Genomic DNA, 16546 nt, shown 5'->3' with positions numbered 1-16546 from the left:
CAAAAATCAATTTTGATTGTAAATAAAAAATATGAGACATGTTCTGAACTCTCAGTTTTGTTTGATTAATCTATAGGTTTATCACACCTTCTTCTTCAGTGAAGTTGTAAGTTTTGAGATTGAGAGGCCTATCCATGGGCTATGGGATCCAATTCAAGGCCCACAAGCTTGTGAATGGCATGCTTTAACCCCAAACCATCTCCACCCAACTATTGTGTTACAGTAGTTCACATGCTTTCATTTGTTTTAGTCTTTCTTTCTCTCAGCAGTGTTTGCACTTGTCAGGTATTAAGGCTTGTATTCCTTATGTGGATTTTACCTGATTACATTTTATTCTCATGATGTAAGGGGAGTTATTTCCCTAATTATATTTGAATTGTTCACTACTACAATATAAACATACAGCTGGCTTTTGCAATTTTCTGTGGGAGCCTGTATTTTCTATGATCTTTATTACAGTACTTTTTAGTGAATTTATCATTTTTCCCATCTCTGTGTAATGTCCAGTATCAAATGAGAGTAGGGGATATGGTCACAGACAATTTCTTAGTTTTGTACATGAAGTTACATGATATGATGTAGACATGGGTTCAGTCTTCCTTTAGAGTCTGGATAACAGTCTCTCTATTGCTTGATTGCCTTGGCTGTAAGCTAATACTGTGTTGAATTCCTGGTTTCCGAACATAAGCAGAATTACTTTAGTATTTCACTACTAAGTAAAATATTTTATAGGTTTATAATAGATGGTCTTTTTCTCTCATTTTTAATTTTCTTAATATTTTTAATAGATTTTATTTTTAAAATTAAAATATACTTAAAAATATATAACTTTGCCATTCTCTTTCCATCCTCATATACTGCCCTTTCCCTTTCTCAAGTTCATGACTTCTTTTTCTTTCAATGTTTTCTTACATATATATTTTTCCCTAGTATATAAATATCACCTGCTGAATCTGTATACTGTATACTGTTATGTTTCAGGGCTAACCATTTGTGCTAGATACCCAGTTGGGGGCCTCTTACTTTGGGAAGGTTAGTTCTCCCACTTTCATCATTCCTTAATTGCTTCCAGTGTTTATCTAGGAATGCGGTCCCGTTACATTTCCTCTTTCCATGTTAGCATTTTGTTGGTATCATCTGGTGGGTTTTTTTCTATTTATTGAATTTTTTAAATTATAATTTTTTTATTTTCAAATGTTTTTTTTATAAATCTACTATAGATAATCATATATTTTTTGTCTCTGGTTCTATTAATGTATGGTACATTGCATGAGTTAAGTTTTAGATATTGTACCGACTTTGCATTCCTGAGATAAATCTCAGCTGGTTGTGACATACTTTTTTATATTCCTAGATTCTGCTTGCTAGTGTCTTGCTAAGGATTTTTGAATCTATATTCATAATAGATATGTATTTGTAGTTCTTAAAATCTTTGCAAACATTGCTTCATCTGTTATTTCTAAAGTACTGTATTCCTTTAGACAGTACATTTGTTTATTTGACTACTTTCTTTTATTTCTTTCTGTGTCCTAGATACTCTTATTACTCTGTCAGATGTATAGCTGGCAAAGATTCTTTCCCATTCTGCAGGCTTTCTCTTCACAGGGTCTAATTGTTTCTCTAGCTTTGCTGAATCTTTTAAGTTTCATGAAGTCCCATTTTTCAATTGTTAGTCCTAATTCTTGGGGAAAGTATTCAGGAAATTCTTTCCAACACTTATATCACATAGAGTTCTGCCTATGCTTTCTTCCGGCAGTTTTGGTGTTTCAGGTTTCAGATTTAGGTCTTTGATCCATTTGAAGTTATTTTTTATGCCAGGTGATAAATACTGTTCTAATCTTTTTCTTCTGAATGTGGACATTCAGTTTTCACATTACCATTTGTTGAAGATGCTTTTTCTTCAGCTTATGATTTTGTTGTCTTTGTCAAATAAATGTCTGAAGTTATATGTACTCGTTTCTATCTTATATTTTATTCCATTGCTCTTGATGTCAATCTTTGTGCCACTACTTAATGGTTTTTATTAGTATGGCTCTATATTATGTGTTAGATCTGGATTGTATATCCCTCCAGCAGGTTTTTTTGTTCAGGATTGTTTTAGCTATCTGAGGTCTTTTGTGGTTCCATGTGAATTTTAGGATGGCATTTTATGTTTTTATTTTTGTGAAGAATGAGATGAGGATTTTTGATTGGGATTACATTGAATCTGAAAGCATATTTCAGTAAAATGTTGATTACCACAATATTGTACCAATCCATGAGCCTGGATGTCTTTTTATTTTCTAGTGTCTTTCTGTACTTATTTTTTAAGATACTTAAAGTTTTCATTGTTGATCGCTTCTCGGCCTTTTGGCTAAGATCAAGTGTAGTATCTGTTCTTATCAGTTTAATATCTGATACGTCCTCTATCCGAGGACAATATATTAAATGGATTTTTGGAACTAGGAGTTGGAATAGAAGCTTGCTCCGTCCACTCCACGCATCGACCTGGTATTGCAGTACCTCCAGGAATGGTGCACCCCTTCGGGGACATTTGCTCAGGTTCTAAAGAAAGCTGTTTGCACGTCTTTTACGCGCATTTTACTGTCTTTTCTTGCGATGGATTGGGTTGTTTCGGTCCTGTCTCTTGTCATCTAAGGCCACAAAGAGCCGTTTATGCATCTGTATGTGTGTTGTTTTTGGTAGCTTTTTATGTCGTCGGGTTTGTGTTGGATTTCCACTTGCCTCCTCCCCAGGGCCAGAGGAATTAAATGTATATTATTACTACTATTAAAAAAAAGTTTTCATTGTTAAGTTCCTTTACTCCCTTGGTTAGGCATATTTTTCATATTTTTTAGGCTATTTTAAATAGGAGTGTGTCCACAATACTTCTCTATATGTTGAGTGTATAGAAAAATTATTAAGTTGTGCAAATTGACTGTTTCTTGTCACATTATTGAATTAGTTTCTTGTTTTCCTCAAAGTTTTCTGATAGAATTCTTGGGGTCTCTAACATATAGTATCATATTATCTTATAATAGAGATAGTTTGACTTATTTTTCCCCTGTTTCTGTTCATTTGATTTTCTCCTTTTGTCTTATTGCTCCAGGTAGTACTTTGAGCACAGTGTTGAAAAGGAGTAGGTGTTAGTATCCAGGCACATCTTGGCCCTATCCTTTGGGAACCTGGCACAGTGTGTCACACCTTGTCGTTGGACTCTAATGTCTTCCTTGGGAGAGGGGGTGAGAAGGTGCAGTGTCAACATCTCAGACACTGGGAGTCAGGTAGAAGGCATACAGCAGATTCGTTCATTTAACAACAGGAAAAACATATATTCTCCCAGCACCCAGGTGTTCTGATCAGTTGACACTGCATAGTCAAACCTCTTTGGCTAGGCACAGTCAGTACCTCTGACAGAGGCTGTTGCTAGGCCCTCAGGCAACATAGCTTGGTCATCCCTCATTGGCTAGGCATGGTCAGAACCTCTGACAGTGCCAGGCAGACTCCAGGTTTGCTCCTTTGGCCTGGCAGGCCTTAATTTTCTACAACACCTCACCTCTCTGCACATGGCAAGCAGTTCCCTGACTGTATGTAGATACAAAAGTCCCTTTAAGAGACAAACTCCACCCATTCCCAGTCTCTCTCCAGTTTATTCTTCTGAAGAGGCAAGCAGACCTTTGACTCTTTCTCTCCCTCCCCTCTCTTCCCCAGTCTCCCCTTCTCGCTTTCTCTGTCTCTCTCTTCAGTTCTCTCTTCCCTTCTCCATTCCCTTTATGTCAATAAACTCCAAAAACTGTTTCTATGGTGGATTTGTTTATTGCTCACCTACCTTTAGACCCACCCTCCAAGGGATCCACGGCAAGGATCCCTCTCATGCCTAACAACAACAGCATGGATAGTAGAGATATCCTTCTCTTGTTCCTGACTTTAGTGGGATTGCTTCAAGATTTTACTATTTAGGATTATGTTGGCTGTGGACTTCTCATATCTCTTTATGTTGACATATATTTCCTCTTGCTTTACATTCTTTAGAACTTTATCGTTAAGTCATGCTGGATTTGGTCAATGGGCTTTTCTGTAGCTATTGAAATGATCTTGTGATTTTTTTCTTTAAGTCCATTTATGTATTTTATTACATTTATTGATTCACAAATATTGAACCATCCTTGCACATAAGGGATAAAACCAATTTTATCATAATGGATTATCTTTTGATATATCTCAATGTACTATTTACAAATATTTTAGTGAATATTTTTGAGTCTATGTTCATCAGGGATTTCAACTTACAGTTTTTTGTTGTTGTATCTATATCTGGTTTTGACACTAGAATGATACTACTTTTGTAGAAGGAATTTTGGTCTGCTCATACTGTTTCTTTTTTCTTTTTCTTCTTTCTTGAGTAGTTTACATAGTATTGTCTGTGGGTCTTTCTTTGAAAGTCTGGTAGAATTATGTTATTAATCCATTTGGTCCTGGGCCTTATTTATTTATTTATTTATTTATTTATTTATTTATTTATTATTTTTTAAAAGATTTTTTGTGTGTTTTTTGTATTTATTTATTTATTATGTATACAATATTCTGTTTGTGTGTATGCCTGCTGGCCAGAAGAGGGCACCAGACCTTATTATAGCCATGTGGTTGCTGGGAATTGAACTCAGGACCCTTGGAAGAGCAGGCAATGCTCTGAGCATCTCTCCAGCCCCTTATTTATTATTTTTAGCTGAATTCTTTATTATGATTTTAATGTCTTCCTTTGTTATGGGTCTGTTTAGGTTGTTGAGTTCTTTATGATTTGATTTTGGTGGTTTTTCTGAATCTATAATTTCATCCATTTTGTTTAGGTTTTACATATGTGGCACTTTGAGCGAAAATGGCCCACATAGGTCCATAGGGAGTGGCTCTGTTAGGAGGTGTGGCCTTTTTGGAGTATGTGTGGCCTTGTTGAAGTAAATATGTCACTGAGGGTGGACTTGAACTTTCAGAAGCTCAAACCCATGTCACTCTTCTTCCTGCTGATTTTGAATCCAGAAGTAGAACTTTCAGCTACCTCTGCAGGATCAAGACTGCCTGTGTGCTGCTATGCTTCCGGTCCTGACTATAATGGACTAAACCTGAACTGTAAGTCATTTAAATGTTTTCCTATGTAAAAATTGCTATGTCATGGTGTCTCATCACAACAATGGAAACCCTAACTGAGGCTGGAATATTGTTCTGATAGCCCAGGCCCCGCTTTCGTTTGGAGGAATAAGTTGCTATGGTTATAGAGTCTCTTCATAGCAATAAAACCCTAAGACAGCAACTTAATGCAATAAAAGTTTTTAAAACATTTCTATGTAATATTTTGAATTTCTTTGGTGTCTGTTCCAATTTTTTTGTTTAGTTCTCTTTCTCTCTCTCTCTCCCTCTCTCACTTTTTTGGCTAGTTGGGCCAAGGGTCTGTGAATCTTGGGCCATGAACTGTTGCAAAACCAGTGTGTATGTGTGTTCTTTTTTTTTCTATTTCATTTATTTCCATTCTGACTTTTATTATTTCTTGCCATCAACTGGACTTGGATTTTTTTCCTCAAGTAGGACTGAGGTTTACTAATTCTGTGGATGGTAAGGTTGGTTGTCTCCTATTAATCCCACCAATTGAGAATAAGGCCACTACCACGGTTTAAAGCCAAATTTGAAGAGACTTTAATCAAATACCGGCTAGGTGGATAGAACCTGGCCAGATCTATACTCAAGTTCCTGGGAAATGGCCCAGAATCAAGTATGGCAAGGACATAAAAAGGAAAACCCATAATTCATTGCATTTTCATTAGGTCCTACCAGGGGCAAGTAAATATCCTGACATATTTCCTGCTTTTTTACCTCCTGCCCACATGTGATGAAGCACATCCAGTGCAGATGGGTCAGACAAACTTGTTTATGGGAGTGAGAACATGTGATTTGTTATCTCCCATAAACAACAGCCTCCAGCATGTCAGGAACTATCTGTCCATGGGCAAGGGGCTTGCAGATCATAGGTGTTTTTATTTCATGGATCTCTTATGCATAGTAATTAAACTTAAAATGTAACCTTGACTCTCACACTTCCTAGTGTTCTTTTATACACACAAGTATGAGTCTGCAGTAGAAACAATTTTTCAAAATGCACACCTCCAAATCTGAGAGTTTCTGCTCTTGGGGATGGTGGGGCAAATGAGTCTTAGAAAGACAGAGTTCTTGCCAGAATGGGCTTAAAATATGTCAGCCAAATGTGTCATGCCAGGGTTGCTTTGACATTGGTTTGTTGTTTTGGTGCTGATTAGTCAGTCTGTATCTTTTGATTGGAGAAAGAGGCCATTGATATTTAAAGTTATTATCGAAATATGTGTGTGAATTGTGGTCATTGTGTTGTTGATTTTTGATGATGTTTATGTTCTCAGTGGCACTTTTTATTTTTTTTAATCATTATAGCTTCACTTTTCTTTCCACAGTATCACTGCAGAGCACATTTCTCCCTTTAGCTGAAAACATTGCTTCCTATTTTCTTTAGGTTTGGTTTGTTGGAGATATATTATATATATACTATTTATATCATGGGAAGTTTTTCTTTTCTCCTCACTTACATGAATAGTTTACTGAGCATATTAATCTATGATGGCTGTCATAGTCTTTTAATACTTGGATCTATTACTGTAGACTCTCTGTCTTTCATAATTTCCATGAAGAAATAAGCTGTTATTTCTGATGGGTTTTTCTTTATATGTGGTTTTTGTTTTTCTTTTACAGCTTTCAATACATGTTATGTATACTTAGTGTTTTAGCTATGATAAGACGTGGAGATTTTTATTCTACTTGGTGTTCTGTGTGCTTTTATTTGTATGTTTCTCTTAGTTTGAGGAAATTTACTTCTATGACCTTGAGGGAGATCTGGTTTATGTCTTTGACTTAGGCTTCTTCTCTGTTTTCTGTGCCTTTAAATTCAAAGGAATGGTTTTTTCCATACTATCCCACATTTTTTGTGTTTTGTTTATTTTTTATTTTTTCACGCTCTTTATTTGACCTAAATTCTCTCACTTTAAATTCAAGTCCTGAAATTCTATCTTCTGCCTCATCTATTATACTTGTAAGGCTTTTCTTTGAGTTTTTTAGTTGGACTGTTGTGGTTTTCAACTACATCTTTTTTTAAAAAAAAAATAAACTATTTTATGTATGAGTGCCCTGCATGTAGACCTACGTGCTGGAAGAGAGCAACTACATCTTTATTTCAGCTTGAGTTCTTTTCTATGTTTCTGTCTCTTTATTAAATTCCATTATTAAGTCTTGCATTTGTTAGAAACATTTCGTAACTGAGCCTCTCTGCCGGCGCAGAACTACAATCAAATCAGATTAGACTGAATCAAAAATGCCCACGTTTAATGAATGCCACGCTCTCGGGTGGCTGGGAGAATGGCAGGGGGAAGACAGAGGGAGAGCAGACACAACACCCGAAAGAAAGCACATAAGCACATGTTCCTTTTTCTGGCTCCACACTAAATACCCAGTTTGAGTGCTCCTGATCCTTCCCAAGGAGGGCTCAGCATTTGGCAGGTTGTGAGTTTGAGTACAAGCTCTTGGCAGGCTGGGAATTGGAGTGCAAGCACTTGGCCGACTGGAATTGAAGTCCGGACCAGGGCAATTCCCAGGCTAGGGGCTGGGGTGACACTTTCAACTCAGTATTACATTCCAGACTCTTTGGATTTAGGGATGTTAGAGGGCTGGGGTCTCACTTTTGACCAAGCAGTATTGTCTTCATTATTTATGTCAACCTTGTTTGTGTTTTCTTGGTCATCATCCAGGCATTTGTTTTTCTTAAATTCATTCTTCTTAATTTTACTTAACTCTTTCTTTTTGTCTTTAAACTCCTTGAATTCCTTGATTAAGTTTGATTGTTCCTTTAAATTCTGTGTCCTAAGGTTCATTTTTGTAATTATTATTGGCCTATCTTTTTTTGGGGGGGGGTTGTTTGTTTTATTTTTTCAAGACCAGTGGATTTTTGGAGGAAAGGTACTGACTTGATCCTTTTTATATTGTTGATACTTTTACAATGAAATTTGGGCATGTAGACTCCTTTGTTCAAAGTCTGATATGAACAGAGAATTGGCAAAATATATTATGTGTGAGCTGGGGATGTTGTCTGTGGACTTGTTGGAAATCACTTTCATTATGTTGCTGTATGTCCCTGTATCCTTCATCTCTCCTGGTCTTTTATTTTGGAAGGATATTGGATAATGAGATGACCATGTAGTTTTTGTCAATTCTGTTTAGTGTGTTGTATTTCATTTATCAATTTACGTAAGTTGAACCATTTGTGCATTTCTAAGATTAAGTCTACTTGCTCATGGTAGATAATCTTTGTGATGTATTTCTAAGATTAAGTCTACTTGCTCATGGTAGATAATCTTTTTGATGTATTTTTTATTCAGTTTGCAAGTATTTTGAGCGTTTTTGCATTTCTGTTCATAAGGGAAAATAGACAGTAACTTACTTCCTTTGTTGTGTAATTGTAACCTCATAAGAAGAAATATGTCATGATCCTTCAGTTTCTATTTTGTGGAATAATTTGAGGAGTACTGACATTTATTTTTATTTTGAAAATTGAGTAGAATTCTGTACTAAATCCATCTGACCCTGTGCTGTTTTTGGTTGGGAAATATTTAATTACTGCTTCTATTACACTAGGGTTATAGGGTTATAGATTTATTTAAATTGCTTATCTGATCTGGTAAGTGATATGTATCAAGGAAATTATCCATTTTTTTTTAAATTTTCTATATGCAAGGGGTATAGACTTTTAAAGTTTGTCATTGTGATTCTCTGGATTTCCTTGGTGTCTGATATCATGACTGTCTTGTCTCTAACATTATTAATTTAGATCATCTTTCCCTTTTACTTTGGTTTGTTAAGGGTTGATGAAGCTTAATGATTTTTCTCAAAGAACCAATTTGTGTGTGTGTGTGTGTGTGTGTGTGTGTGTGTGTGTGTGCAGTATGCTGCAAGTTGATTAATGGCAACAACATAAAACTGCTGCATCCCTGGATCTGAGGCAGTGAACTTGGCTTGCAGAGCTGGTAGTAAATGAACCTCTGCCATATTGAAAGCCCAAGAGAGGCGGAGCCAGCATCCAGGGTTGCTGTGACCACACTGCCTACTATTTGAAAATATTCCTTGTTGGAAAGGGATTTCAATTACACAGTAGGACAAATTCAGACATAAAAGACCTCTACATGAGATACATTATTTTAAAAAATTTATATAGGCTTGGGAGAAAGAGGAAAAAGAGTATAGAGAGTTATAAAAAATAATTTTTAAAAAATAAAACAAAGTCTTAAAAGAGACAGTAAAAGTAATATAAGAGAACAGACAGTCGTAGATTAAAGGAGTAAAGGTAATAAATATTAAAAAGTAATTGAGAGAAAAAAGCCACTCAAAGATGGAAAATACACAGAGTCTGGATTATGTATACAGTGTGTTTTCCTTAAATTTTTTGACTGTTAATGAACTAACTGCAGAGAGACATTTTGTTGTGGGGGTTGTTACTAAACTAAACCAACATGTATATTTTAAAGGTGTTTTGACTTCAAAATTTGAGTCTGAAGACGTATTACTTTGGAAAAGCATCTGCTTTTGTTTCCACAGGAGATGAGATCCTGTGGGTGCCTTTCAGGCTAATGTGGTTTGATGGAACAAGACCCCCTGAAAGATCTTCTTAAACCCCTAAAAATACTTCTCCCCACAAACAGCAAGAAGCAGTTTAGAGAAAACAATGCCCAAGTTCCCAAAATGGTTGTTTGTAAATTTTGTTTTCATTTAATGGGGGATATCGTATAGAAATGAATATTTACACTGGTATGGATCTTGGTCTATTGATATAGATTTAAGGACAATCTTATTATTTGTATTTTTCTACTCTTGTTTAAGGTATTATGTTTATACATTCATTAAAAATGAATAATTAAAACTACATATTAATAGTTATTTAATAGTCAAATTTGTAGTCATATAAGTTAGGTTTTCTAGACATATAAAGATGTATTTCAGTTAGATACTCTTCAACACTTCAAAGCCCTACAGAATATGGCATTTAAACTGTTTTAAGAACTTAGATTTTTCTTGACAATGGACATATCTGCTTCTGGCAGCACCAATTACTTCAAAAGGTTGATGGGCATCAAAGACATTTGTTATGGAATTTGCCTTCAATTGAGAAGGCTAGCCATTTGTGCAAGAAACTGCTCTTGCTTGGACTGCTTGATGGTGTGCTTTAAGACATTCAGGACCCACAGAAAAGTGACTGCTAAACTTTCTAAAAGACAGGATGGTCCTTCAGGATTCCTGCTTCACACAGGAAACTGCCAGACATTCTGCAGGACAGAGAAGAAAGTGACTGACAAACTGCCAATATAGGAAATACAGCCTTTCACATTTCCTGCTTCATGGAAAAGTCTGCCAGATACTATGGGCCTGTAGGCTAAAGATGGATGCCCCAACTTTACAGAAGAAGTCTGGGTGACTATCTAGGCAGTGAGATGTCTCTGTCAATTCTAGAGTTTTGGAAGTTGCTTACAATGCACTTCCTGCGTACTTAGGTAATATATATCCTTTTTGGGTCCTTGATGGAGTTGAAGACAGAGAGTTATTTTTTTTTTCCTTAGTGATGATAAAAGACAAATTAGATATGAAACTTCAGACTCACAAAGAAATATTGTAACTATAATTATTGCTTGATACCTGTTTTGTTATATGTAATTTTACTGTGTTAAAGCTGAAAACATTCCTTTTTATTTAGACAGGAAAGGGGAGATGATGTGGGATTCCCCTCTGTATGTTTTATATATGTTTTATTTCTATTGGTTAATGAAGAAGCCACGTTGGCACATGGAAGGGCAGAATAAAGCCAGGTGTGAAATCTGAACAGTGATATGTAGAGTAGGTAGAGTCAGAGAGATGCCATGTAGCTGTTGAAGGAGAAAGATGCTAGAAATCTGGAACCTTACCAATAGGCCATAGTCTGTGGTGATACATAGATTAATAGAAATGGGTTAATTTCAGATGTATGAGTTAGTTAATAAGAAGCCTGAGCTAATAGGCCAAAGTGTTGTACTTAATATAGTTTATGTGTGATTATTCGGGTCTGGACAGCCAGGGAATGAATGAGCAGTCTCCACTTACATCATGAATCAGAAATGTAATTTGGGTGAGCTGAAGCTGTAGATATGTGTCTTTATTCTGGTGAACTTTTTATTTTTCCCTCTTTTTTTTTGTTATTTCTTTTAGAGTAAGTGAAGAAAAGGAAGTGACAGAGGAACGACTGAAAACCGAGCAGGAATCCTTTGAGAAGAAGATCCGGCAGTTGGAAGAGCAGAATGAACTGATCATCAAAGAAAGGGAAGATATCCTTTTGAAAGTTTCTTTCATTTTTATGTAGAGTAAGTTTGACTCTTGTATGAAGAAATTGTATACTCCAGAGAAATAATTGTTCTAATTTATAACAGGGAATAAATCTGCATGTGCTGCCATTTCTGGGCAATCAGAAAGACACTTAGCAGCATGTGCTGTTGCTTCCTTTGTGCTTGATAAGGCCATCCAGCTGTTCTGCTGCTGTTATTGCTCGTGCAGAACACATTTATCAACTAAAACAGACAATAAGAAATTTGGGCTTTACCACAAAACGTTGCATCTTCATTAAATCCCCCCACTACTATAATAGAGGCTTAACTTCCTCATATTTAGAATTCTTCCTAGGTAAAGTTTAAACAGTTGAAAGGAATCCTGTTCTGTTATAAACATGAAATGAAAAAAAAAATCTAGAAGCCAGAACAACAGCTTATAGTGTATATAGCTGTTGTAGCTGATAAATGCTTACACTATAGTATAAAACCAATAAGCAATGTCATGAAGCAGAAAACTTTGCAATTTTAATTTAGAAGTATTGAGAATGCATGTGTGTGTATATGTACCCATGTACGTAGTGCATGGTTTGTACAAAAATAAACACAGTATTTAAGACTGACTTTTTGTTTAAATTATGTTGTATGTGTGTGGGGCTTTGTGTTTGTGAGAGCATGTGCCCATGGAGGTCAGAGAAAGGATTCCCTGGAGCTGCATTAACAGTTGATTATTAGCCACCCCGTATTGGTGCTAAGTACCTTTGGAAGAGCAGTAAGCATTCTTAACCTCTGAATCATATCTCTAGCCCCAGTACAAACATATTTAAATTAAAAAGTTCTACTTAGAGGGATATGTGAATTAAAATAACCATACTTATGAACTTTCTCTTGGTTGGGTAGAATTGTATAATGTCATAGATCAAAGAGAGAAGCAGTTGTCCTTAAACAAAGAATGATGGATCTTTCAGCTAAAGCAGTGTGAACGCTTGAAAAAGTCCTTGTCCTTACTGTCAGAGTCATTACTAACTTCATGGTTATTTTTTAAAAGATTCTGCAAGTGACAAACAATCTCTTATATTGATAATAATAATTCATTTAAAATATTAGAGAAATCTAATCATAAAGATAAATTAACTAGCTTGAAAAATCACAAAACTGTTAATATAAAATGAGTTCTGAACTTGTTTTCACACAATAGAATCATATGATAGAATATTAATACAGTTAGAGTTTTTACTTTTTAATTTGTAGAGTAGATCATTAATAAGGTTTAATGACACCATGATAGTAAGTTTTTTTCCCATTCTCTTTCTCTGTGTGTGTGTCTCACTCTGACTTCTCTCTCTGACATCTCTCTGTCAATCTTTCTCTGTGTCTCTATCTCTGTCTCTCTTTCTCTGACTCTGTCTGTTTATCTGTCTGTCTGACTCTCCATCCCTCCATGGGTCCATCATCTTGGGCCTCTTTTGGCTTTTTTTGACGTCATTGTTCGAAGAATGTCAGCCCTCAGGACAGAGACCATGTTCTGCTGTTTTTTTCTCCTTGTTAGAGAAATGCTGTTTACTGAAAATTCAGAACACAATTTGGATAGCACTTTCACAAAATAGTAGTTTAGAAATCCAATGACATTTCCATTTAAAGGTCTGTTTTCACGTAAGAACTGGAGAGAGATGACCTCTGGTATTGATTTGCGGGTTTAAAGTTATCAGTGTTGGTAGCTCTACAGTTCTAGCTTCTAATGTCTGTTCGAGTTCAAAGGACCACATTTAAATTAGGGCAGGAAGAAAAGGCAACTGTAAGTCCTCTCCATGTAAAAAGAAAATAAAGGAATTTTATTGGGGAGTCCTCCCATCCCTCACGTGATAGTGCTGTATGATATTACTGATATCATGTGGGTTTGCTCTGACATGAAAGAGGCTGAGAAGGTTAAGCACAGCAGTTAGTTGTCTGATTTGGATAGTGTTGCAAGTAGTGAGTGAGAAGGAGCCTGAAGTTGCCTTCTACTCTGCTAGCAAAAGTAGAGGATATAGAACTTACTTTTTCTATGGAAACAAAGAAATATTTTGACTTTCTTGGGACAAGATGTATTGCATCCAGTGGCATCAGAATTAAGTTGAGGAAAGAAGATAAGAGAGATTGGTATTAGAATATTTGAAAGGCTGGACAGCCAGAGTAAGTCCTTGTTTGTTGTATTAATACTTAAGATACTTATATAGCTTTCTAAGAAGGTAGCATGTCATTTCAGTGGGCAGTGACATTAGTACTCTGTGAAGAATGGTGTTTTCAGTGCTTAAGCTGTATAAACTTATCAAGGCCATGAATGGTTTCTTCTGGAAAGCAGGGTGTTAAGACAGCGCAAGTGGAGTGGAGTGGCACAATATTTAGTGTTTCCTGCAGGACTTAGCTCAAGACTGAACACAAACACATTACTTCTGTAGCCTGAATCCAGAGTGATAGCAACTAAATTTAGCTGTGTCCCTTATGTCTGTGGCTACTTCTGTGCTCTAACTTCCACAGGTAGTTGCGTTTAAGACCCCAGGGTTTGCTTAGCCTAAAATACTCTTTGTTTAACTCTCTTCAGAGGGGAAAGATATACATGAGCTCATAGACTTAGAACTGTTTCATATACAGTAAGCAGGGAGTTGGTGTCAGCACTTATTTTGAATTGTGAATGAGGACTGAAGTAAATGTTGGGGTATTAGCAACAATTAAAATAGATTAGTTGCTGTAATCCCTCTTGAGGCATTTTAAATCACAAATGGTAGGTCATGTTTATAGAAGTTTATTGTCAAAAGGGGAGAAAGAAATGATACTAACAATGATATTCAGGATTTTTGTTACAAGTATATTGCCCAGGTACAAATCTCCTTAATAGAATAAACCTGTCAGAGGTTAATACAGATGATTTTACAGTACATAAAACTCCATAAAACTCTGAAACATAAAATGAGCTTGTAATTTAAAACATTATAATTTAAACTACACATACATTTACCTATCACACATGAATGGTTCAGACTCTTTCATCTACATGAAGTCAGATAATCTCAGTTCATTTTAAAGTTCATTTCTGTGTGGGGTACCATGGCAATATACCAACAAATTGTAGTTTGGGGCATTTTTAAGGTATGTTATACCAAATTAGTTTTTCTTTTAAGGGATAATAATGGATTAACAATACAGACTAATTCATTAGTGGAAAAGAAAGTTATTTTGCATGTTTGCATAAGGATATGACATGTGGTAGCATATATATTAAAACATAAACGTTCTTATAATTTTTAGTCTTTAAACAAGGAATACTATGCTTTAAGACCTTAGAAGTATAAATAAATATAGCATTTCCACTGCCACGTGGGTCTCTTGAGCCTTGTGGAACTTTGCCTACCTGAGTGTGTGTGAAACAAGAGAGAATCTTTAAGAGACACCTAAAGAGAAATTTGACCAACAACTCTAATTCTGAAACATGCAGGCATGTGAATATTTTAAGTTGTAATGGGTGTATTCATTAGTAAAGTTAATTAATATTTGAACTTGTATTTCTTGAGAATGACTCAGATTGATGGTGTTAGTAAAAGCTTGTAGAAGGAGAGTGAGGTCTGATGTCTGGTAGCATTACTATGTTCTGAACCGTGGTGGCAAATGTCTGAAGCACAGTGCATGTTAGAGTAAAAACATTTCTTGTTTCCATTGACTACATAAGAAGGCTACTAAATGACTTTGTGTCACCATTCTCCCGACCCGTGTGTGTGTGTTGCACACATGCATGTGGTGCATTTGTCCATGCAGATATGCTCATATATTTGAAGGCACCACAGGTGGACGTCAGGTGTTTTCCTTAGTCACTGTACACCTCATTTTTGAAAGTCTCTCATTGGATCTGGAGCTAGATTGGGCTGGATGAACTGGACAGTGATCTCAGGAATCTGCCTTTCTCCACCTATCCACTGCTGGGATTGTAGTACATGCTATTGACAATCATGTTAGAGATCTGAACTCAGGTTGTGATGCCTGCTCACTAAATACTTTCCCAACTAGTGCTGGGGAACAGCACCTGAACCCCACTGATCATAGGATTGGAGACTGAATTCAGTACTTCAGCAGATGTTGTACTACTGAGCAATATCTCCAATCTGAAAAGTGATTCCTTTTGCATCTAATACTCCCTTTTATCTATAATGCCTGCTTGGCAGGCTTATTAGAATTTGAAAAATTTTTTTTATCACACCTGTAAAGAATCTTACCAAGTTCTGTAGTAGGCACTGACTAAAAGATGGCACTTCTCTTGTGAGCATGAGCAGGGGATGATTGTTCCTTTTGGTTTTTATTCCCGTGCTTCCTTTTCACCAGTATTTGGAAGGTTTTTAGTAAAGTTCTTGGCTGGCTTCTAAGCTCTGTGAAAGAAAACTTAGCCTGTATCTGTTGTTACTCACTGAAGGAAACCAAGAATTTTTTGTTGTTAGTGTTTTTGTTTTGACAGAGTTCGTTTGTCTAATTGGGCTTCTTTTTGCATTGCTTCGTTGGAAACCAAGCGCTTCCCCCCTCTGTTTTAAAAATTCATTCTCTTAAAATTTCATACATGTGTATAATTTATTTTGCTCATATATGTTCCTTCCTTCCCTTCAATTTCCCCCATTATCCCAGGATACATCTTCCAACTTGATGCTGTGTGTGTGTATATGTGTGTGTGTGTATATGTGTGTGTGTGTGTGTGTGAGAGAGAGAGAGAGAGAGAGAGAGAGAGAGAGAGAGAGAGAGAGAGAGAGAGATTGAATCTGTTTAGTGCTGCTTTGTACACATGCATGTGTGGCTATCCACAGAAACATAGACAACCTCTGAAGAAAACTGCCTCTGCCCCAGTAGTCTTCAGTTATCAATAACTTCAAGAGTGGGGATTCCTCTCCACTCCCTGGTGGAGTCCTTTCCCCTCCATGGTGGATTTTTAACTAACTTCTGCTGGTCGTGTGAGGCTAAATATGGCATCTACACAGCAGCCATGTCCCGTCGAAGGAACAGTATTTCAGAGCATTCCTCTTTATCCTTCTGTCTTATATTTACCCCACCCACTTTTGTACTATGATCCCTGAATCTTGAGTGTGGGGGTTGATCTGTAGCTGAGCACTCACTGTCACTTATTTTTAGTTATTTGTTTTTTTTTTATT

General features: G+C 36.2%; 1 protein-coding gene and 1 non-coding gene across 2 annotated transcripts in view; both read left to right on the top strand.

The window, feature by feature from the left end:
• The window catches only part of LOC106143971 (protein hinderin-like), a 48932-nt gene extending 37120 nt beyond the window's left edge, over positions 1–11812 (top strand). Inside the window, exon 5 of the mRNA XM_013349340.2 lies at positions 11272–11812. Within this exon, the coding sequence (XP_013204794.2) occupies positions 11272–11422 (151 nt within the window). The 3' untranslated portion in view covers positions 11423–11812. The remainder of the gene's footprint in view (positions 1–11271) is intronic.
• On the top strand, positions 2334–2524 carry LOC113457110. The gene has a single exon (XR_003377747.1). It is a non-coding gene; the product is annotated as a U2 spliceosomal RNA (small nuclear RNA).
• Positions 11813–16546: the final 4734 nt, after the last annotated feature.

Source organism: Microtus ochrogaster, chromosome 18, assembly GCF_000317375.1.
Source record: "Microtus ochrogaster isolate Prairie Vole_2 chromosome 18, MicOch1.0, whole genome shotgun sequence".
Taxonomy (NCBI): domain Eukaryota; kingdom Metazoa; phylum Chordata; class Mammalia; order Rodentia; family Cricetidae; genus Microtus; species Microtus ochrogaster.
Note: the sequence above shows the minus strand (reverse complement) of the source record. Positions and strands in the feature narration are given on the sequence as shown.